The sequence below is a fragment of the Antennarius striatus genome, chromosome 21 (genome assembly GCF_040054535.1).
Source record: "Antennarius striatus isolate MH-2024 chromosome 21, ASM4005453v1, whole genome shotgun sequence".
Classification (NCBI taxonomy): Eukaryota; Metazoa; Chordata; class Actinopteri; order Lophiiformes; family Antennariidae; genus Antennarius; species Antennarius striatus.
Genome location: NC_090796.1, coordinates 12,877,264 through 12,900,264, shown reverse-complemented (window position 1 = coordinate 12,900,264; position 23,001 = coordinate 12,877,264). Strand labels below are relative to the sequence as shown.

The window sequence follows — 23,001 nt, the reverse complement described above, 5'->3', positions numbered from 1 at the left end:
GAGGCTGTGTCCATGTATACGCTCTGTGCTAAGATCTCTTCTGTCCACAGATCTGTGTTTGTAATAAACTCATTTATTCAAGAACAGGCTCATTATGAATTTGTTTTTTGTCTTCATCAAAGTGACGATTGACAAGTTTCCCACTGGATATATCTGCTTCATGTTAAATGCAGTGGTGGGTCAGATACTGTTACAGGTCATCGTACTTTCAAGCTTACATTTGTTTGATTCAGGATAGTAAAAATATAACTTTCAAATTACTTTATCAGACATTGTACAAACCTTACTAAACAAATCGGTCTGATAAGCAGCCTGTCCCTGATTAATAATGGGAAGATGTGATTCCTTCATTGCAGCTCTTCTACTGTACCTAATAACCATGTTACATTAAATGATGCCAGCCTGAAACAACACGGTAACAAAAACGGTTTATTCTCCAAAACTGACAAGCAAGACATTAATGAAAAACACTGCAAAGATTACCAATGTTCAAATCAATGAAGATTTCATTACCAAACACCAAAGTTCTAAGGAAACAGCTAAGATGAACATAGTTTACTTTATAAAGAACCAATCGAGTAAAAAATGTTTTAAAAAAAAAGGCACAGAAATTAAAACATCACCTCACTGATACGACGCCATAAGAAAATGACTGAGCACTGGACCAAATATTAAGTCAAAATGATCAGAAAACAGCAAAACCAGCTTTTATAAAACTAGAGTGGATACTGTCAGTTAACACTGCCTCGAACATGTGTTCAGCTGGGTTTAGTCAAGCAACCCTTAAGCATATTTACAGGTACATCATATCCAGGTGAAAAGCAGAATTAAGTGCTACAACAGCAAAATACGATTAAGTTTGGTGGTGTCTTGCTTGCCCCCACCACAACTACCCCCACCCCTTCAATCCCCAATATCCTGTCGAAAGTACAATGAAGTTCAAAACTACTCTCTTTCCCCTTCCGTTTTGCCCTTCGTTAGTTTTTCTCGTCTTTTTTCTCGTCCTCGGTGGGATACGAGTGCCAGGTGAGCCGCTCTTCGTAGAAGGAGATGACCACTTGCGGACACTTCACGTTGGCCTCCTTCGCTGGAACCAGATCGGCTTCGTCAGAGTTTTTCCTGCACAAACACAAAAAAATGTGATTGCATTTGATAGAATAGATACAATTTAAAATTACAGTATTCAGATGCTGATGTTTAACAACAGCTGCCCAGCCATTGAGTCAGCTACTAACCATTTCATGAGGAACATGAGTTCTCCCGTGGAATCTGTTGCACCGATGATCCTTTCTGGAGAAAGACCTCGAGCGAAACCCCTCAGCTTCTCCGTCTGAGTATCAAACAGGCACAAAAACAAAATCAGAATCAATACAAACTACCTACAATAAATAAAGGTTCGAATCTGAATTTAAAACTGAATATAAAGAATCCCATCAACAAAACATTTGCTGCAGGAGAAAACAAAAGTAGAATTTAAACCCCATCTACTGCCTATGGTATTTATCATTGAAAAATCCTGTAACCAAAGGTCATGCATGCAGAAGTCTTGTTTTGTCTGAGCAACATTCCAAAGTCACTCAATACTCAGAACGTCATGTTTGACAAGAAAAACAGCAAACCTTCACACTGGAACTGGTGTCAACATCTCAATTATCCAGCTATCCAGATCTGGATATGAACTGCATATGAACTGGAAGGAAATGAATACTCTCAACGTCGTGGCAAACCTGATGAACTGTCAACCTAAACCACCCGAGACATTCGCAGACTTGTTCTCAGGAAGTCTGAGTGCAGCAACATCTGCAAGTTCAGAATTCAGCCTGAGTTTCCTGCTTGGACCAAACGGCATAATAGTAGCAAACTGGTAAGGATTTGGATTTACATTAGAATTCATGACAAATGAGGATGAACCAGAAACAGAAATCACAGCATTTCTGCAGGATGCGTGGTCATATTTTCTAAAAAATTGGAGACTTCATACAAACTGATTTATGTGTCTAGAAAGATTTTAATAAACCAGATTCACATCTAACAGTATCCAAGTGTTTCTCTGACTTCCTGTGCAGACTGGAGGCTGCTGGAAACTGTCTGGCTTTTGAATGCAGCTTGTTAGCCTCAATAGCTGATGCCTGTTCTTGCCTGCTTTCTAGGCAAGGTGCACATCGCCTCAAACCAGCCTAGATTGACCAAGATGGCTCCCTTTAGGAAGAGGATGTGTAAAGAATTTCACATTAAAGTCAGTTCTATAAAGTGTCACTTCTCAGCTCTTGTGAGACTAATTCCAAAAACCCTACAGACCCGGGTGACAGAATTGTAAGATGTGAGTGCAACAGGAGAAGGATTCTATGAGACTCTCAGCAGAGAGAATATTTTACATCTTCAAGCTTCAAACAGATATGTCTCTTGATGTTTTTGTAATTTTCAATCATTAAAAATCTCCTTGATTCAGCCACAATAATATTTTTTGTACCCTTCACAACAGAGAAGGGTCGGTCGAAAACAGCACTACAGCGGTAAAACACATTTTCTAACTTAGAAATTTAAATAATCAGCAATTTTCTACTATAAGTCTTTCTATCAATGCATTTCCTTTTTTTGCTTTTGCTTTGCGGGGTCCCTGGGGGTGGGGGCTGCAGCCTATCCGAGGTGACACTGGGAAAGAGGCAGGACAAACCAAAGACAAGGAGCCAATCAGAAATGTTTTCATTCACATCTCTGGGCAATTTAGAATTTGTGCAGCAGCAACATTGACCATTAACACTTGTTATCTCTTCTACCTGCGAGTGTCCCTCTCTTTCGTTATTTTCAGCACTGCAAAATAATTTATATTCTCACTTTTAAGGATCGATAGAAAAAGACTGCAAAGATGAACCAAATGTCCCTTTTTTAAAAAGATAAAAAAACAGGGGGAAAAAAACAGAGCCAGGAGAAGAAAACCCTGGTCACCAAAGAAAAAAACTAGTAAGAGATAAGATTCTGTTCTTTTAATGAGGGTTTCAGCTTATCGTGTCTGAGTCCACAAAAACCTGCAGCTACATCAAACCTTTTTTTGTACTAGTACTAGGAAGAATAAACACATCAGTGCCAAGTGATTTATTTTTTTATTTGACAAATGACAAATTATGACTGATTATATTATTAAATCTTATTCACACCATCTACTTTCTTTTCAACAGTTGGTTATGGTCAAGTAGATTTAAACATACATACATTTTGACAAAAAGAGCGGGAAACAAAAGAAAAGGTACATTACTCACATCATCCTTTTTCTTCTTTGTTTTACTGTCATCTCCTTCTGCATCTCCGGCCGCCTTCCTCTTTCCATCTTGTGCCGATTTCTGGGACTGCAGAAATTCTGCAATCAAATCTGGACAGTCCAGGTTGTCTTCGGGCTCCCACGTGTTGTCTTCCCTGCAAACCAAGTTGATAAAATAAACGATAAAGGTCTTTAATTTATTGTGCACTTTGATTGTTATTGGTATCGCAATCATTTTGGGGGGGTTTTGTTGGATATTTAATAACATATTGGTTACTGTGTAGATTCTAACAGGATAATGTCAAGATAAACCTGATCTCTGATCGAAACTCTGGCAAAACACTCACTCAGAGAAGCCTTTCCACTTGAGAAGATATTCTACTCTCCCTTTCACCACTCGTCGATTCAGAACCTTTTCCACCACATATTCTTCCTCCTCTTCCTCTTCTTCTGGCACTTCATCTGGCTTCTTGTCCTTCTTCTCAGGTGAAGTCATCTTGCTCTCTGATGGGATGGAAACAGAAGAAATGAGAAGACAAGTTTTCTGATCCTGACAGCAACTGAGGCGAGAAAGTGAATTCTCATTACGTTCAGGGTCTTTTTCACAAATGGACAACACAGTTTCAGATGGATTACAAACACACATATAGTGCCACGTTAACATACATTACTAGGTTCATTCCTGGACTCTTTGACACACTTCATCGCACAAGTACAAGGGATATAGTGACATTTATGTTAGAAAATAATGATATTTTAAACCTTCCGTAACAGTGGGGCCATCGTTTTGGGGCTCTGTAGTCAGGCTCATACTCATCAGGTAGATCTGGGGACCAGCGGGTTCCTGTTCAACGTCAAGTTTGTTGCACGATGGAAGCAAGCAGGAATGGTAGAGAGAAGACAGCATTGGCGAATGGGATTTGTTGAGACGATCCATGGGCAACAATGTGGGGTAAGGCAGAAACCTCCTCATGTGTAAAAGCCCCATATTCTGCATTACTGAGTCCTACCCCAGGTATCGTTTACCTTGATAGGTGTAACCTCACGTGATCTCATGGATGCTTGTGTGTGGAGATGTAAGAAGTGTGTTTTAAATGGAAAGCACGTGTATTATCGATCACCTTTGATCACATAATCGCTGATAGATACTTGATCACTGATCATCTGACATTAATAACGCAGTGGCTGCAGACCGGGACCAGTTGATGGACGCGCCTGGAGGCGCACAAGAGGTTCGAAACGATGGAGATGCAGAAGTCGCCATCAAAACAAACATCTGCATGCAGCATCTCTTGCATATCAAATAAAACATGTGCGTTAAAACAAAAGCGGGGGGGGGGGGTTATTGTGGCTATCAAAAGGAGGAAAACCCTGCACGACAAAAGCCCCGAGTGGACTCGTTTGCAGCTAGCTGGCGTCTCCATATTGCTTTCGCCCCGGCTGCTAACGCTGTCTGTCCGGTGTCTGTCGGTGATAATAATAATATTCCTCCGATGGTATTAGAAGTGACCCATGTCTCCCAAACCGGATAATAACATCAGGCGCATCGATGCTTCCCATCCCCATTGAAAAGCTGCAGGTTAGCAGCCGCTGGCTAACAGCGGAGCCGTGCTCCATCAAACATGACAGAAACAACACGTTCCAAAGGGGGAAACAGAAACAGAACTCACCGGTGACGTGGAATTTAATTTATTTTCTACGTTCCGCTGGGACAGATTTAAAAACAATAGGGTAATCTTTGTTGGTTAATAATCACGTCGCTGTCTCTGTTGATTTAAAAACACAGAGCCGCTAGCTTGACTCCAGTCAATGTGTCGTTTCCGCCCCTTCGGTCGGCGTGAGAGGGAAAAAAAATGATCCGATGATCGAGTTCCACAGACCGGAACGTGAGTGGACTTATTCATCGATCAGACAGCGGGTGTCCGTGTTAGTGTACATGTATGTGATGTCTTGATCAGTGTAAACAACCGGAGCAGCGGATCAATGGAACACCCCCCCCTCCACCCCACCCCTCTCGCCTGATATTGGGAAATCAATTCGCTCACGATGTCTCATTAATCACTTAAAAACCTGTTTCTAAACGTAACCTGTAACGAGGTTTAATCTTAAACAATGCGTCTTATATTGTTCATTCATCCCAGTAGGTGATAAACAAAGCATTAAAACTAATAACACGAGAAAAGAGGTTTTTATTAAGGTAGTATTTGTTAAATGGGTTTCTGATCTCATTCAGGTCGATGCTCTGCTTTATATCAGAGATGTTTTCTGATGTAAACAGGATTGTCAATCATGTACTTTCACCAAATTATAAACTGGATTTGATTTTTTTTTTTTTTACATCCCGCTTCAAAGCGGTCAATGTTCGTTCGTCCGTCCTTTAGTTAGTCCACCAAATATCTTCGCAACCACTGCAGATAGAAAGATGAAACAAAATGTAAATTATTCGGGCGGCAAAGGGGATGAAAATGAGATGATGACCTTGACCTTTAGAAAATTAGGTCAAGGCCAAATTTCAAATTTTGTACAAGAACCCGATATGATAGAAAGACAAGGGAGAAGGCCACTGTGAGTAAGGCCACAGATCAAAGCTGGTGCTTTGATCAATGACAGCAGGTCAGAGAAATAGCTTTGATGTTTTGACCTATGCAAGTTCATCAGGGTAAAAATTCGAATTCAGGGGTGTCGCAGGATGTTGCAGTCGCTCACTGCATTGGTGGTGTCAGGGAGAGCAGACTACAATTCTCCGATCCTCAGACATCCGAACAGAAACGACACAAGGTGAATGATGACAGATTTATTGAACAGACAGAATGAAATGAATCATAAACCATGACAGCGGGCTTTTGCATCTGACTCAGACCTTACCTAAAAAGTGTCCAGACAATGAAGAACCAGGAGCTTAATCTGTGATAAGAACTTGTAATGTTTGTGCAAGGCTGTTTTCACCTAAATCTTTCCTGCTCCTACAGACATGCAGAATGACCTTGATATGTTTTGACTCTAGTGGATGGTTTCTGCTCCTGGCCTTTGAGACTCATTTTATCACCCAGACACTGAGTGTACAGACATTCAGTGTTAAAAACACATACAACAAGCAGAAGTATAAGTTTAAGTGATCTGACTCCGTTATACCAGCTTGACAGTAGATAAAGCTTGAGTTAAAATGTATATAAAATTATTACATATTTGAATAAATATCTTAACAATATGTTTTATGACAAAACGATCAACTTTCAGTCATAAGACCGGATAACAATTCTTCACCAGCTAACATTGAGATTTTATTTGTTTTAAGAGTAATTTACCGTAATTACTTTCACTTTAAGCTTAATAAAACTGCAGATAATAAAATGTTATCTTCTTATCCAATAAAACACTTTTTTATTTTGAACAATGGCGCCACGCCCCTTCCGCCCTTTCTCTACGCTCGTGCTCAATCCGGAAGTTTGAAGTCACGTGACGGCGCGTCATTGTGACTTGCGAAATGGAGAAAGGAGGTGTTTATGAACAAGAAGCATATGTATATAAGGATCGTGGGCTTCAATAACAGGAATATTGGCCAGCTGGACGACGCCCCCAACAGCAGCCGGCTGGAGACGACCACGGGCCGACAGACACCCCCCGTGAAAGTAAGAGTTTACCGATAGAATTAGCTTTAAGCTAATGTCAAATATGATTGTTTAGGAGGCGAAGCACACCTGCTAGGCAACTTTCCTCTGAGAAGCCATTAGCACTGAGCTAATGATACAATTGTTGGGTTTTTGTGAAGGGCTGTAGATAATTCGGTACCGAGAAGATTAAACACATTTTTGGATTATATAGTCAGTCACTTTATTTTGTTTGCTCGAACGGATACATGATTTTAACATCCGTGAACACGTGGAATCAAACGATTGAGGTTGTTATTTAGTGTCATTGATGGAGAACATGGTTAACATTGTGTCTGCCGTCAAGTTCCAATGAAATCTGCTTCAGCTGACATGATTATTCCAATGTCAATGAATCAGTTGTTGGTCGCTTTCACAATTGATTATTCATGTATTTATCTCACAGGCTACAGACGTCAAACGTCTCTTTGCTCCACAAACAGCACATTTTCGCCCTCCATTGTTCTGGGAGGGGGCACTAGTGAAGACAAAAATAAACAATTAATGTAATATTTCCTTTTTCTTTTATGTTTTTTTTATGTTGGTTCTATGTTGAAAGCCTTCATTCTTTTGGGACTTTTTCTGGTACTGTATGTTTCCCTCTGCACCCTCCCACTCAGTTTCTTATTAATCATTAACAACGATGGGGGGGGGATGTACTGGATAAAAGAACGGATGTTGTATTTCAGAAAAATAAAGGTCAGCATCAACAATGTTGTTATCCTTGTATTTGTCTTATTCTTTTAACCCCCCACACACTGCTTCCTTTCTGTGCCCGCACCACCCAAGTTTGAGACACATTTGCTTTATAGGGAGTCTTGGTCTCCTTGCTGAATTATTAGATTCCGATTGAGAATTCTGCAAAGCAACTACGACGTACTCATCAACTGTTAATTTCTGGAGATGCCACATCTTTTTGATTTTTGAATTACATCTCTCAAGGCCAGCGCTGCTGACCAGCAAAGACAAATGTGTGCAGAAATAACTTTTGCTGACCCATTTCCTATTGGAGGATTTCTTGACTGATGAGAACACTTTGAATACATGCTGGATTTTAACTTTTGAACCCAATTTATTGAATTCTCTCCTTGTTTCTTGGGCAGTGGTACACTTGTTAGGATGATCAACAATCAAGAGGACGACGTGAGTTACCTTCCACTCTTTTCCTTTATTAGATCATACCACTGAATGTCAATTTAACAAATGCCAAAGAACAATACCTCTCTGTGTCTAAAAGCATTTAAGGAAATACAATATGTGCCATGTCTACAGTTATCTGATTAAGATCTCACATTGTTGGTTTAAAAAAGATACAGCAAAAATACAAACTTAAGAGAGAAACCTTGTCTCACTTTCTGTGCCTCAGGAATTTATTGCAGTGCGGGTCCAAGATCCCCGCATTCAGAATGACGGCTCATGGAATTCATATGTGGATTATAAAATATTCCTGCATGTGAGTATTGACATTTAAAACCCAGGTATAAGTGCCTGCTTTTAGGCCATAGACATTCCATTATTTATTCAGTTAAATGGAACGATTGAGGTTCATTTTCAAGCAGAAATGTCAAACATGCTCTGATTTTACCTCCTTCAGTCTGAAGCTAGGAGCCTTTTTTGTTTTAAATATTTGCAAATAAATTTTGGGACTGTTTGTCAAGTGAAACATTTGCTCACCAGTTAAGATGCGCCTGTAGTTTTTTTTAATGGTAATACCATTTTTAAATTTTTTCTCTTAAACGTGTTCCAAACTACTAAATACCTCTGAAGGTAATAGGATTAAATTCTCAGGAGATTTAAATACCAAGATCCTGGAAGATCCTTTTCCATAACAGCTTCATTCAATCCCAGATTCGGATTCCTTACATTTTGTTTAAAGTTGATGTTGTTGTCTAGGCAACGGCCTACGTTCAGGAATGCTTTGTCAGCAGTTAGGCTCTACGGTTAATGACTGGCCATCAAATTGTATAATATCTTGCTTGACCTTAGATCATACACTCTGTCATTGATACTGTGTTTGTTTTTAATGTGAGCCCTCTAATACAGTCTTGGATTAGAAAAAGCAAGAAAACTCAAACTAGTAACTTCTTTCAATGTGCCAGTCACATGTCATGCAATTACTAATTTCTGAAATGTAACTACATAATGCAAATGTCATGTAAAACTGCCAATCTGATTTTTTAAACACTTGGATGACATTTGGCAAATGCAGCGTCAATTGCTCTGCAGTTTTTCTCAAGCTAATGAGTTGTTTCTCCTCCTTGGAAATAAAGTCACATCTAATGATTACAAAAATACAAAAAGAAAAATATATTCAGTCTGTCACATGTGACAAATGCATCAAATAGACAAATATGAGGGTGAAAAATGACTGAAACAGCTATTTTCTTTTAAAGGAACTCTTAAATAATGGGCAAATCATCACAGCTCCATTAGTATCTCTGAATAAAAGCATACTTAGAATGCATTAATGGTAAGTTTAACATGAAAAAGTGATGTTTCCAAGCACTTTAGTATCGGAAATGCTGTGGATGCTGCTTGTAACTGTTAATGACCTGTCAGAGGTTACTCAAATATCAGTGGGCTGCGTCACATGCCACTGGAACAGATCTGACATGTGATGCTTTAGTTCTGCAGCTTCTGTGTGAGTCATCCTAGTCACAACATAAAAGTCTTAAAATGGACAAGTGGACAAATGACTTTATTTTGGGCATTTAATGATATCAGCTAATAAGAAAAGAAAAAATACCTCGGCTCTGTGAATCCCAGTATGTTTGACTGGAACGTGTTTTTATTTCATTCCCAGACCAACAGTAAAGCTTTCACAGCGAAGACGTCTTGTGTGCGTCGACGCTACAGCGAGTTTTTCTGGCTAAAGAAGAAACTTCAGAAGAATGCTGGTTTGGTGTAAGTGTCTGTGAGCAGCATGTCCAGTCAGCTGGTGAATGTAGTTAAGCGTTTAATAATATTAACCTTATTTATAAAGCTGCTTTAAAAATAATTGAAGGCTCCAAGGTTGTAAATGTGGCTCATAGTGGGGGGTCTTCAATCCTGTGATACGAGTTGGAGCAAAACCTTGACTGCTCTAGAGGAGATGAATGTGTAAAATCAAGGCATGATAGCATATGTTCTATTTTGGCAGTGGTTCATAATTAAAAATAACATTATGCGTATTTAGCGGAGAAGCGATTTAAGCCAAATGTAACTCAGATTTCTGGCAGCGGGCTTAACATTGGAGGATAATTGGTCCAAGTGATGCTCTGTGAGGCTGATGGCATTTAGAGGACTGAACAGCACAGATTCCTGATAAACATGTATAGAAGTCAGTAGATTTTTTTAATCCTTCTAGGCCAGTCCCAGCTCTCCCTAGAAAATCGATCTTCTACTTCAGCAATGAAGACTTCCTGGAGGGGAGAAGAAAAGGCCTTCAGGCCTTCTTAGACAAGTGAGTTCTTGTGGTTAAGGGTTTTGTTTTGGTTTTTTGTTTGTTTTTTGATGCAACTGATCTGCTGTAAAATTGAGTTTTTTCCGTTTTGAACCTTTTGTCCTGGCAGAGTGGTGCACATGACGGTGTGTCTGTCAGACAGCCAGCTCCACCTCTTCCTGCAGACACAGCTGCCGGTTGGTCACATCCAGGACTGTGTGCAAGGCCACACCCCTTACACTGTGACGGACGCCATCCTCACATATGCCTCATCCAATCAGGGCTTTGCTCAGGCTCAGGAGGAGGATACCATTAAGGAGCCAAGTTTGACCATTTCCTATGAGTCTATGGAGAGGTGTGTGGATTTAAACTACGAGAGTCCTTCGCCACTCATTAGGCTTCAGATTAGATATTTAATTTAACTTGGCGAGATGATAGATTAATTGTTTAGAACTGGAGATGATGATATTGTAAATAGGCAGGCTTGGCTGCTGTTGGATGATTTCCCATTCACAATCTCCATGCTAAGCTAACTGGCTGTTGGCTACAGCTTTGTATTTAAAATTCAGACATGAGAATGGTATAAGTACAGTAATCCCATGTATTTTCTTAGAAATACAGCAAATTTTAAGTACTTTTGACAACATCTGAGGTATTTCTTTCAGGCATAGAACTAAACATTTTCTGTTTTCCATTTTTCAGCCCAGCTCCTCATCAACCATGTCTACAAGTTAAGGAAATTTTCAGGCCTGACCTCTTGTCTTGTAGTGACTCTGAACCTCTGGGCACTCCAGAAAATCATTGCGATCAAGGAACAGAGGAGTTACAGCAAAAGGAGAAAATACAGGTCCTCCAGACGAGCGACCATCTAGAAGCTGTTGTTGATGACTGCAACACGGCAGAGGTGAGCTTCTATCTGGGTGACGGCCAGGATGATTCTGGGAGTCTCAGTCCTGCAGAACTACCCCATCAGAGGACTGAGACACCAGTGGAAGTCCATAATCCAATAGCAGCTGGCCCTGAGATTAATGATGAGGTAAACAGCGCAAGTGACGGGTTGTGTTCCCCAAGACAGGAGAGCGTCGGAACGGATACTGACAAAAATACTGATGCTCATCCAGATACAGAGGAAGACGCTGAAGTAGAAAACAAATCTGAGACCGAAAAATGTGTAGATTCTGCTGTGATTTTAGATCCTGTGAAAAGTGACACCAGATCTCAGGAGGATGTTTTGGAAGACATGTGCTCCGAGATGCAAGTTTTAGAAAATCATGTCATAGCAGATGATGATGATGATGAGGGTTTTCCATGCGTCAGTGGCAGTGATGGACAAGATGCAGACGTCATTTGTCCAGAGGAGATCGTGAACTCGGATAGGCAAGTAGAGCCAGACGAAGTAACCCCAGAGTTGGAGATCAATGTGGAGACGCCTTCTGAGTCAGAAATCATGGAAGAAGTTGACGACACACCCCAAGTTGAAATTGGGGACGATGACTCAGTTCAGCCGACAGACCAAAGACAAATTTCACAGGAGCTGGGTCTGGTTGTAATGAAAAATGAGACGGATGAGGACAGCTATTCACTGCCATCTTCCAACGAGAGCATTGTCAAAGTTAGTGATGATGAGAGCATTTGCGACGAGGCCAGCGACCTCATCCAGACTGAAAATGATTACATGAACACATCTTGTGTGGAGGTCGCTCTCTGGTCAGAGGTAGAGACCTCCAGTACGAACATTTTGGACCTAAAAGGAAGTTTGGCAGAAAAACATGACATTTCCACCCAGGAAGATGGAGAGGATCTTCAATACATATCTGAGATCAATAACCTTTGCACGTCTCTTGACGTGAATTTAGGTGTATCTGTTGGAGATTTGACTGAAAATGGTGATTTCAAAATTTTGGCAACCAGTGACTCATTTGGACTAGCTGATGATAATTGCATTGACTAGAAAAACCTGCCTGTCCTGGTGACTAATGAAATGTCTGCGGTGGAGACATAGCTGAAGGGCAGATACACTCCATGAAACCACACTGGGGTGGAGTGAGGGACTTTAAGTTTAAACAATAGCATTGAATTTTCTTTATGATGCCCTAAACGTTATCTTAAAAGAATTTTTGAACAACACAATGTGGGCGATCCTGTTAATCAACCAAAGAGTTAGGTATGTCGTTTCAAAACTACTATCTAATTTAAAGCTTTCACATGTTGTAGGTTTAACCCTTAAAAGAAGTTGTAGAATTTTAAAAAGCTTCTATTTCCACCCAGGTCTCTTCAATATTCCCAGTTTATTACTATTTCTCTCCCGTCTTAAGACCCTGTAACGAAGCTTGTTTTCTTTTTTGTGAACAGCAGAGGGCGCCCAACTTCACAAAAGGACGCGTTCAGGTTATTTTATCTATATGAAGAGATGAAGGTTTTATTTTTATGTAAATGGATGAAATTATTTTTTTTAATCAACTATTCAAAATAAAATTCTGGTATTTTGCAGTAGTCTTCAGATATTTGACAAATACTTGAAGCGGTTCAACATTTTTCAAGTCTAAGGTTCAGGCATCTTCAATAATTGGTAGTTTTTACTCTAATAATTCATACTGACTGTGGAGGCATACCTTCTTGTTCAACTCACATCAGTCGTATTGAAATCACGTCAGGGATCTCTAAGATGTATGAACAGGAGGAACAGGGGCATCTGAGCGCTGTATTTAGACCGGCTTGAAAAAAGCTAGTTACTTGCTCTCATTTAAAAATTCAGATCAACTGCTTTGGCGTCACGTTTGAGTTCACGCATCATAAAATGCCCCCAACGGTTGTTTGATGGGCTTCCTTTAACCTCATATTTGTTGTCACAGCATGGGTCGGTGAATAAAGTCAAAACCAATTTATTCATGCTGAAATCCCTGTGCAATACACACCATCACATTTTATTTCCTTAAATGTAGTGCACTGTTGTAATTTCATTATTTTCTGCTGGATTTTAATTTCTTTTTTTTAAGAGTTCAAAAGTCCTACAGTGGGGAAAAAATGGGTCCTACTTTCAAGGCAACACTGGTGTTTGGATACACAAAACCACAGCCTCAAGTATAATTGGTGTGAAACCTGTTTAAGCGTTTTCCAGTCTGACCTCAACAATTTTTTCCGCACCTCTGTTGCTGCTTGAAATTTGAATTAATGTTATTGCATTTAATAAGGGACCCAGAGTTTATTGTACCGTTGCGCACACAAATGAGCTTGTTGTTCATCCTTGGTGCAGACATGAGGGCTAGTCAGTGGGTTTTTCTTTCTTTCCGTTGTGAAACTGAGTTGCTTTTAAATTTTTATTTTTTTTTAAGAAACCATGTCCCCTTTCCAAGAAAACTTATTTGCTTACATGGATCTACAAATGCCATAATAACATCTTGACTTTTTGGTGGCCGTGTTGCTATGCAAGATTTGATCTAATTATTTCAAATAAATAGTTTTTCTCCTTTACAGAGTTCTTGTTTAATTTCTAAGGTTGAATTTTACTGATGTTAGACACAGGTCTAGCCGAGCCTGCCCCCTAGCGGCTAAAAATCATACTACACCAAACGACTAAAAAGGCAGTTGCCATGGGATTCTATGACACTCCAGGTAAATGCGGCATAAAAACGTGTTAATCTATACATTTAACATCTTGAGGCTTTTTATAAATGAAAGTTGGGGATAAAGAAACTAAGACACACGTTCTGCATGTAATTCATTCAAACCAGTGAACTGATAAATGTGTTGGTTCAAAATAATTAATTGTCACCAGGCCTGCAATAAACTTTCATTATTGATTATTTTGTTATTTTAGCTGATTTAAAAATTAACCATTCGGTCTGAAAAATTCCCATTACAATTCACCAGGGCTCACAGTGACATCTACAAATGAAACTTTTGTCTGATCTTAGGCCAAAAACAAATATATTTAATTCAGAATGATATAAAATGGAGAAAAGCAACGAATTGACATGAGAAATTAATTAATGGATTTTCAGTCTACTGACTGATTAATTAACTGTTTGGCCTCTGGTTTTCCATCTATTGATGGTTTGCAGTGTACAGGGATAAGTACGACTGCAGCAGATTTGCATGACATAATTTACACAATAATCAAAAGATTATCTGACTGGATTGTCTTTGAAATTCATGGCCAGATGTGTCAGCAGCATCACTACGGAAGAAAAAAAAAAACGTATTAGAGAAGCATGCATTAATAATTCAGTATTCATTTTAAGCAGGGCCTATCTAACAGTATTACGGAATCATTTTCTTAAATAGGACAACTGACGCTGTGATCATGCTTTTGTTACACATATTTATTCTCACTCGTTTGGCCATTGCACCGTTCAGATTGCTTTATGTAGTACTTCTTGCAGCCAGCAGATGCCATAAATGGCAGGTCAACGACTGAATATACCTCAATGGCAATCTGGATGAGTACCAGGGGGACTGTTTCTGTGTATTAGGCCACTATAATGGTCCATAATGCTGATGATAAGAGAGTGGTTTGGTACCTGTTGGAGCTCAGAGGATGTAAGCAGGGTGCAAGAAGTCCTTTGGGACAATACCCACGATGCCGTTCAGCTCGCCAATCCACCAGCCGTAAATGTTGTACTCCTGGACAATAAATGAACAAATAAACAAGCCCTAAGTGTCTGACGGGTTCTAAGACAAGTAAACGAAGCAGAATTAAGCACAGATCTCACGATTTAGTTTTAGTGTAGAATGGACTCCCTTTTATTTCTCATATTGTTAACAGTAGAGCTCCATTCAAGCAGCAATTACACATGGCCCTGATCGGGTACAGTATCTACTATAATAGTGGGGTTAAAAATTCTCAGATTCTACAAAAGGAAATCTTAGATTTCACCCGCAAAAAAAGTCACGCACAATATTCTATTAGACAGTGGTTACATTAGCCTCCAGGGTTTCATTCAAAAATGGAAGAAAACGGTAAACAAGACTATTGAGGCAATGAATGTCTAAAATAAAACAGCCTTTTTTAAACTGCTCCACAGCCGTAACAACAGCATGTCTGCTTTCCAGACTAATTATAACAAGGCTTAATTTCTCTACTGTGATTAACAAATGTGATCAGAGCACGCCATTTATAGAGAAAATATGTAATGCTAATTCTGGGTTACAGATGAATTGCACTTAAAGTGATTATTTCCAAAAAATAAAGCCACACTTGATTTAATGAAATCTCCTTGGTTTCTTGAGACCAGAGGTAAAACAGCCCGAGGGTTTTTTATTAGGGCTAGTAGAAACAAAAATTTAAGGGAATTAATTTGGATGTTCTGGTCAGCATTTAAAATTCATTTTAATTTTGTAGACTTAATTATTGTGACTTTAAAAAACAGTATTTTATATTTGACGGATTTTAAAATTAAAAACTTAAAACGCAAAATATCTTGCCACCTTTTGTCTGTTTCAGTAGTTAAAAAAATACAATAAAAACCTGAGTTGTGAATGACTGAATTAAAAACTATAACCCGAGAGCGTATTCAAAGTGAAGATGTTGAAAATTTAATTTAAATATACCCAGCTGCTATTGTTTGAGGCTAGAATTTTTTTTAAAATGTATCCTAAGAAATTAAAGTCACTCTTATAAAATGAGGCCTAATAGAAGTGAATTATTCAAATTGCTTTTTACAAATTTCAATTTGTAAGATTTAATCAAAATTGCAAGAATCAGAATCAGACATTTTCTCTTCCTCGTGAAAAGTGAAAATGTTCTGGTGCTCCGGCCCGTGTGGAATCAAACAAATCATATATTTTACGCATTTCACATGCTAATGTCATCACAGCAGTTGGGCTCTAACCAGATCTGTAGCGGATCAATATTTGGCCAGAGACCAGAAGGGCTTGTTAAAGCCCAGCAAAGGAAGAACCAGCCAGACATCATTTTCCTGCCCTGATGGAACGAGGAGCCCGGCCGCGTTTGTCTCCTCTTCGCCCCGGCAGATTAAAAATAACTGTGTACTCTTCATCTCAGCACCAAAAACACACACTGATATCACTGACAAGCACTAAATATGTATGTGCAAGCCTGTGTAAGCATACACACGTCCGTGTGAGTGTGATGTGTCGAGATTAGAGTCGGACCTTTATTGCTCTTGCGGGTTCTGGTTATAAAAACACACACTCTGACATGACTGATGGCGTTTTGTCTGAGGTTCAGCCTATCATCCTGACCTGACACCTCTCCTGAGCCAGAGGAATGAGGCCTGCGGTTAATGAGTTGTGTTTGGACAGCGAGGATGAATGTATCGCTTAGAAAGTGATAAACGACAACACTCAAGTGTTCGTACGGCAAAAACAGGTACACACAATAAGCAAATTGTCCACCCAGGCCTCATCATTTTCTCTGACAAACCTCACTGACAGCTCTGACTGGGATGTTCCAGGACGCCTGGCTCTCTGGCAAACTCTGACTAGCAATTCAGCGCGGGATGAAGCTCCTAACGCAGAGGAAAGTTAACACTGAAATGGTCTTTTTATGCTCCCTGTTAGACCGTAGAGGGTAAAGCCCGGTTGCGGAAAGCTGGCTCTGGGTCCCATTCGTGATAACGTGAACAGAGGAGGTAGAGAGGGTAGACAGACGGACGGGGGGAGGCATTGGGAGAGAGTGAGTGAAACAGTTTTTCTCTCCCTTGGGGGCGTCGCAGCACTATTCCACCAACCGTACTGACAGAGAGTTTTATTTATCTCCGCGGCCCATCTGTGCAGTCAGTCTCAAATTCTCCCTGAGAAAGGTCTTTTGGATTATCAGCGCCGCCATTTTAATACAACTGCTACATCACAAAGTGGGTGCCAATGGCAGTGCAAGTCTGTCAGGCGTGCAGAGTCCATCTTCCTCATGCTTGAAATGGGTTCATCCAGAGTACACCTGCTGTAATAGGGACATTCCAAGAGGCGTGGAGAGTAAATTATCCAAATGACAAAAACTATGCTAACTCCTCAATGTCCTCTTCCTTCTGTTAGTATTCCTCTTTTTGTCTTTTGGGTTGATTTGTTTTTGCTGTGATTTTACATCTTAAGCTTCGCTGGTGTACACCGTGGGCATATTTTGGAAATATTGTGCTACTGTAAATGATAGTTGTCTAATATTCATCTGAAACGGAAGATGTTCCCTTCAGGATACTCCGAAGGAGAGGAAAAAACCCAGCGTCCCTCAGAGGTTGAGTCCGGGGGAAATGTCTGCTTTTATCTCATTAACAAGATGTAGCGCAGCACACTGTGTGTTGTCTCAGTGTGAAAGGTGACACACATCACAGCTTGTGTTTGCTGCAAGCTGGACGCTGATCAAATCCACTCCGTATGGGAGCAGAGGGAGAAAGGGAGGGGGGCCGAACAGCGCCGTGTCGTGGCGGCTGCGGCGCGTTGACTCATTGACCTCCCGGTGACTCCTCCGTCGAGAAAGCGGGGGAATGAGCGTGAGCGGGGGCTGGCGCTGAGAGTTGGTTGCCATGGCAACACCTGCAGTGTACCGGCGCAATCGTTTATTTACCACTCAGGGGGCTGGCTAATGGTGGCATTCTGATAGGCCCATCGCTCACGTTTCCCGACCGGAGGATGGATTGACAGCTAGCCGAGCCTGAAGTGGGGAGAAGGTGACTCGAGGTTGGTCGGATGCGGCGAACGACAAGGCGGGTTTCGTGTCACGTCGCCATCATGGCGTCTGAATAAAAAAAAAAGCATTTCATGGCGAATGTATAACAGATTCTGAATGCATATCCTCTTTTCCTTTCTCACCTTGCTCTTAAACACACACAGATGCTCCCACTTGAAACACACACACACACACACACACTCTCACACAATCCCAAATGCATACAAACTAGGGGGAGTGCTAATAAGCCTGACACATGAGGCATCTTTCCTCGGCCACCAGCTGACTGAGGCAGGCCTTGGGCGTGATGGAGCGCAGGAAGTCTCTCATTGCCCTGCCGCTGAACCCGCCGCCTGGGTGTTACAATCTCCCTCCCTCCCTCCCTCCCTCCTCCCTCATCCTCATCCCCATCCCCCCTCCCTCCTTTCGTTCTATTCCCTCTCTTTCCATCTCTCCTGAAACAGGCTCTCCACTCGCATCGTCTCTAGTTTTTTTATTCTGTTTCTTTATCCTTCTCTTCTACATACACTCAACAGACACACCGCAGCTCTCTGCAGTTCTTCCATCACTGGTCACTTTAAAAAAGAATCATGGACACCTCGACCAGTCAGAAGCTCACAATCTGAAACCCGTTATCAGGTTAGCGAGCTCCCCTCGCTGCTCTCGAATGACCCAATAACACCTGACGCTGTGACTGAAAGTGCTTATTTTGGGGAGGCCGTTAGGATTCCATGCCAAAAGAAATCTTGTCTAAATCCATCCAGAAATATGGATGATCATTCCACACAACCACAGAACGAAATGGCTACTTAGTGTCCATTTTTTCCAAGTGGGCTTTTAATTAAATCAGTGAATTGGCTTCAAATTGGAAACATGACAGAGCATGAGAACGTTTGAAAATATCTCAGGGACGATGAGATTTAATAAAAAGAAAACCTACTCGCTCCTTTCTAATGCACGCCTGGGATTACAGATAGCTCCTTAACTTAATAGCAATTTAAAGTGGATTTGTGAATGCCACTGAGTGTCTGTAATGATGGCTGTTTACGCCGCCCCTCATTTATAATAATTAAGCAGAATGGATTGGGGGTGGGCTGCTCGGACGTGGTTCTGGGCTATTGGCTTGGGCTGAATAATGACCTACTGTAGTTGACCGGGGGATGACCGCTGCCTTCTGCATGACCCCAAACCCCAGACTCACCCCCTGCTACTTTGGGTGGTAAATAGGATGTCTTCCCTGTCTAAAGCGTCTTGGTGTCTATGGCTACAATAGCAGCCAGGGGTCTTTAAATGGCCTTGTGACAGAGAAAAGGAGAAAGGAGAGGGGGTACAGAGTTCACACAAAAGAATAAAGGGATCCACTGCCTTTGTCTCTCTTGCTTGACTTTTCCCATCTAATTGTTTGTCTACTTTCCCTTTTCTTCAGCTGCATTCATTCGGTGTGACCCTTGGACAAGCGGGCCGAACCAGCTTGTTAAACAGAGGAGTCTGTTATGACCCCAAGGAAGGACAATCACGGTGTAACAACATAAAATAGATTTTAGAACACAATTTCTAATACAACTTGTGTTTTTCCAAGAAAGAGTAAATCACTGCAAGGAAATGGAAAAGGGCTGTAAATCAGCTGTTTGTGTGAGGCGTCTTAAATAAAACTGTCCTTTTTAGGAAACCGCCACAAGGTGTCAGTGGTGTCTACAATCTCATTGTCTCCAACAGCCAGTTGCAGCCCAATTCTTTGGCCAAATGTGATGTGATGCTCCCCATCGGATTGGCTGGCCTCTCTCACTCTCTCTGGGTTTTGGTTGGACGGCGAACGGAGGAGGAGAGGTGAGCAGGGCGGCGGAGAGAAAGAGGAAGAGGTGGCAGCGGTGCTTGCCAGAGTTTTAAGGACCCTGGATGGGTTTGTGTCATAAATCTCTTTCCACTCCATCTAGCCGTTCTCCATGAGTGCCTGTGGGAATACAGGAATGTGACAGCTGACCTGTAGAGCCCGTGTCTTTTGATTCTGGATGCATAAATTAGACGGGAAGAATGCAGGACAACCGTATGGTTTAGTGCGTGATATGGCTGACACTACACATGTCAGGGAGAAGTTAAACTATTGCTTTTAGCTGCTGTGATAAATTAATGCGATGCTTTAACAACACATTGTAAATCATATGACAAATATCCCGCTGCATGTTTCAGGCTATGATGTAGTGGAAACGCGCATGAAACACCTCGACGATTTCAACAGAGTTAAAAAAAAAATCTAAGAGTGTGATATTGCAAAAGAAAAAAAGAAGGGGGGTAGGGATGTTGGTGGTGTTGGTGGTGGTGGGGTCTTACGAGTATTTGTCACCACACAATAAAATGTCAGTGTAAACCTATAATGTGCATTTAAAAAAAAATGCATGCTCTCAGAAATGAAATGCCAGAGCAAAACTTACAAGACAAATTTCACGGCGCGTTTCTACCTCATGCATCAGCACGCTGAGCATCGCCATCAAGCTCTGCGGAAAGAGAGTTAGGCATCGCTGAAACCGGCTGCAGAGCCGCGCCACGAGATTAATTCTCTTGAACTAATGGGATTCATATGAGTTGTGAGGTTCCTAATTTATTTGCTTTGTCAGTGATACACAAATATGAGCGCACGTACAGCGACACACAAGGGAGGAAAAAAAAACAGGAATACAGTAAAAATGCCCCCACTTTACAGTAAGTGAGAGATCGATAATGATGGATGAGGGCCTTTTATACAATCGGCATGTTCTCCTCAGTTCACAGCCATATGACACCACGCCTGTGGCTATCCCATTCTGCACTTCAGCAGTCAATCACATCCCAGCTTTAAAAATAACAGTTTGTTAGCACCATTGATTTAGCACTTAGAGCGTGTCCTTATTACCTTGTAATTATGGTCAGTGTTGACATAACAGCACAGACAACCAGGCCTCCCACCCTCTAAGAGAATTTATGAGTGCTGGTTTTATTACGGCCATTTCATGTGTCTGGGTCCCCAGTTAAGCGACAGACTTGAGTTCTAGCCAAGGGCCCGTATTTCACTCACCGAGGTCAGGGTTCTCAGGAATCCCCCGTAAAACTGAGCACTGATGAGCGCCTGTGTGTACACACAGAAGACACAGGGAAGCCCTCCCCAAGGGCTCATTAAAATAAATAGCCGATTACAGGTTATAATCCAAATAACGCTACTCATGAGGGAAATGTGATGCTTTGTGATGCTTTAAGGGCGCAAAATGGGACACGGTTGGAGTCGTGTTGTCACACAAAACATCCAGAAGCAGTTCGCAGATCACCTCTGCATAATTTACAACCAGACCCTGATTTGAAATCCATCAAGAGGATAGTTAGAACGATCTCTCGTTCCGTCACTGTGTTGTAACTTCGCCGTACGAGCTTGAGGAAACAAGAGTGATCTGTTTCATGAACAGCGTGAGATATTAGTAGCAAATCTCGTCTCCAACCTGATTTGGTTGGTTTTAAGGTTCTCAGAGTAGTAGAAACCTGATCCATACAGTGAAAAGTGATAGGACAGGCAGGGCTGAGGCTGTTTGAGGTGGATCTGCAGCACAAAGCCGGGTCCCCTTTGTTTCCCCAAGTGTGTTGCCTTTGTCATCCTCATGTGAAAAATGGTCTTGGCTGTTTTGACATTTTCCTCTATCAACCAGCACACACAGACAGAGAAGGCTGGCATCGCATTAATCTGACACGGCCAAGACAAACTCAATTAAAATTCCCTTTTTCTGTGAAGGTCATATTTCACCTGTGTTTTATTTTACGGCTCTATTTTGTTTATCTCTCGGATCTAAATCTTCTGTGATTTATGATACAGCTGATTGTTGTTTCTGCTCTAAAACCCCACAGAAATATTCCAATTAATTAAAACTCAGTGGCAAACTGCAGATTAAACATACAAGAAATCATCTGGTCGTGTTTCTCAATCTCTGCCACATAATTGCCAGCACAAAAAGACAAATTTGCAGTAATTCTTCCTCCCTCTGCTCTCCAGATAATTTAACGTGAACACAGAAACATGATGATTCAATAGCAACAGTCGAGGAACAAGTCCCCGAACACAGCAGAGTAAAAGTTCCCAAATTACAAGCCATTGATTTCCAGTAGGGTGTCTTTTCACTAGCAGATACTCTGCATGTAGCTACAAGATGGTCATAAAACACGAGGAAATAGATTGAGAGAAAAGAGCTGAGATGCAGGATGGCCTCACCTGCAGTTTATGTCAAACAGAAAGGAAGAGCTTCGCATGGATGCCTACTCAATTAACCCTGGTGATAGAGGTTCCATAATGAACAACAGCACCATTACACAGCACCCTGAATGGTACTTCACCCTAGTGGCCTGGGAGAGAGACAATGCCACTGTGGGTGCTTCACTGCTGCATTTAGATACAAGTGCTTACTAACAGAAGAATTTAGATGTGGGGGATATCAGCATGTTCACAAAGTAAATTAGGACTAAGTGATTACTGGGTTGATGTTGTTTAACCCTTAAATAATTCCACATTTCATGCATCTGAGTCCCATTTTAATTCTGTAATTGCTCCAGTAATGTCAAAGAGTCAAGGGGACAATCAGAAATGGTTCACATTAGAAAAGAATTGCAGTAATATCCCGTTTCATTTTCACCTGACTGCGACATGTGGGTCCAGGAAGCACAGGATCCTCAGAAAAGTTAGAGTGCTTCTGCTGATGGTGACACTGACCTTACTAATGATGTAGATCAGATCTCCTCTCTGGAAGGCCAGCTCGTCCGACTCCTCGGCCGGGCAATCCCATAACCCTTGGTAGTAGTTAGCATAATCTGATGACCAAGCTGAGAGGAAATGTAAAGCGTAAATTTAAAGGAAGGAACAATTCAATGTCCCTTTCCCACTGCGAACAATTAGTTGGACATTTGTACTCATTATTGGTGGAAAAGTGTAATGAGGTCCTGACCTGCTTCGGTGTTCTTCTCGCTGCTGTCATCCATTGCATATGGAAGCGCCTCTTCTAAACAAATACAACAAAAACAAACTCATTCTTATTTGTGACAGAAAAAA

General features: G+C 41.2%; 3 protein-coding genes across 4 annotated transcripts in view; 1 reads left to right on the top strand and 2 right to left on the bottom strand.

The window, feature by feature from the left end:
• Positions 1-425: 425 nt before the first annotated feature.
• Positions 426-5,229, bottom strand: cbx1b (chromobox homolog 1b (HP1 beta homolog Drosophila)). 2 transcript variants are annotated; one of them, XM_068305230.1, is made up of 6 exons: positions 4,927-5,228; positions 4,019-4,100; positions 3,604-3,760; positions 3,258-3,411; positions 1,236-1,330; positions 426-1,119 (listed from the first exon to the last, which is right to left on the bottom strand). In XM_068305230.1, the coding sequence occupies exons 2-6, from the start codon at positions 4,071-4,073 to the stop codon at positions 978-980; spliced, it is 603 nt and encodes a 200-aa protein (XP_068161331.1). In that variant the 5' UTR covers positions 4,074-4,100; positions 4,927-5,228; the 3' UTR covers positions 426-977. The 2 variants fall into 2 exon arrangements, with proteins under 2 accessions (XP_068161331.1, XP_068161332.1); XM_068305231.1 differs by lacking the exon at positions 4,019-4,100 and having other exon boundaries at positions 4,927-5,229.
• A 1,482-nt stretch (positions 5,230-6,711) lies between these two features.
• On the top strand, positions 6,712-14,487 carry snx11 (sorting nexin 11). Its single transcript, XM_068305701.1, has 7 exons — positions 6,712-6,885; positions 8,007-8,046; positions 8,270-8,356; positions 9,707-9,807; positions 10,250-10,345; positions 10,455-10,679; positions 11,027-14,487. The coding sequence occupies exons 2-7, from the start codon at positions 8,023-8,025 to the stop codon at positions 12,273-12,275; spliced, it is 1,782 nt and encodes a 593-aa protein (XP_068161802.1). The 5' UTR covers positions 6,712-6,885; positions 8,007-8,022; the 3' UTR covers positions 12,276-14,487.
• The window catches only part of skap1 (src kinase associated phosphoprotein 1), a 29,380-nt gene continuing 20,744 nt past the window's right edge, over positions 14,366-23,001 (bottom strand). Inside the window, exons 10-13 of the mRNA XM_068305702.1 lie at positions 22,898-22,951; positions 22,666-22,775; positions 14,845-14,947; positions 14,366-14,501 (exon numbers count right to left, since the gene is read on the bottom strand). Coding sequence (XP_068161803.1) covers positions 14,855-14,947; positions 22,666-22,775; positions 22,898-22,951 — 257 coding nt within the window. The 3' untranslated portion in view covers positions 14,366-14,501; positions 14,845-14,854. The remainder of the gene's footprint in view (positions 14,502-14,844; positions 14,948-22,665; positions 22,776-22,897; positions 22,952-23,001) is intronic.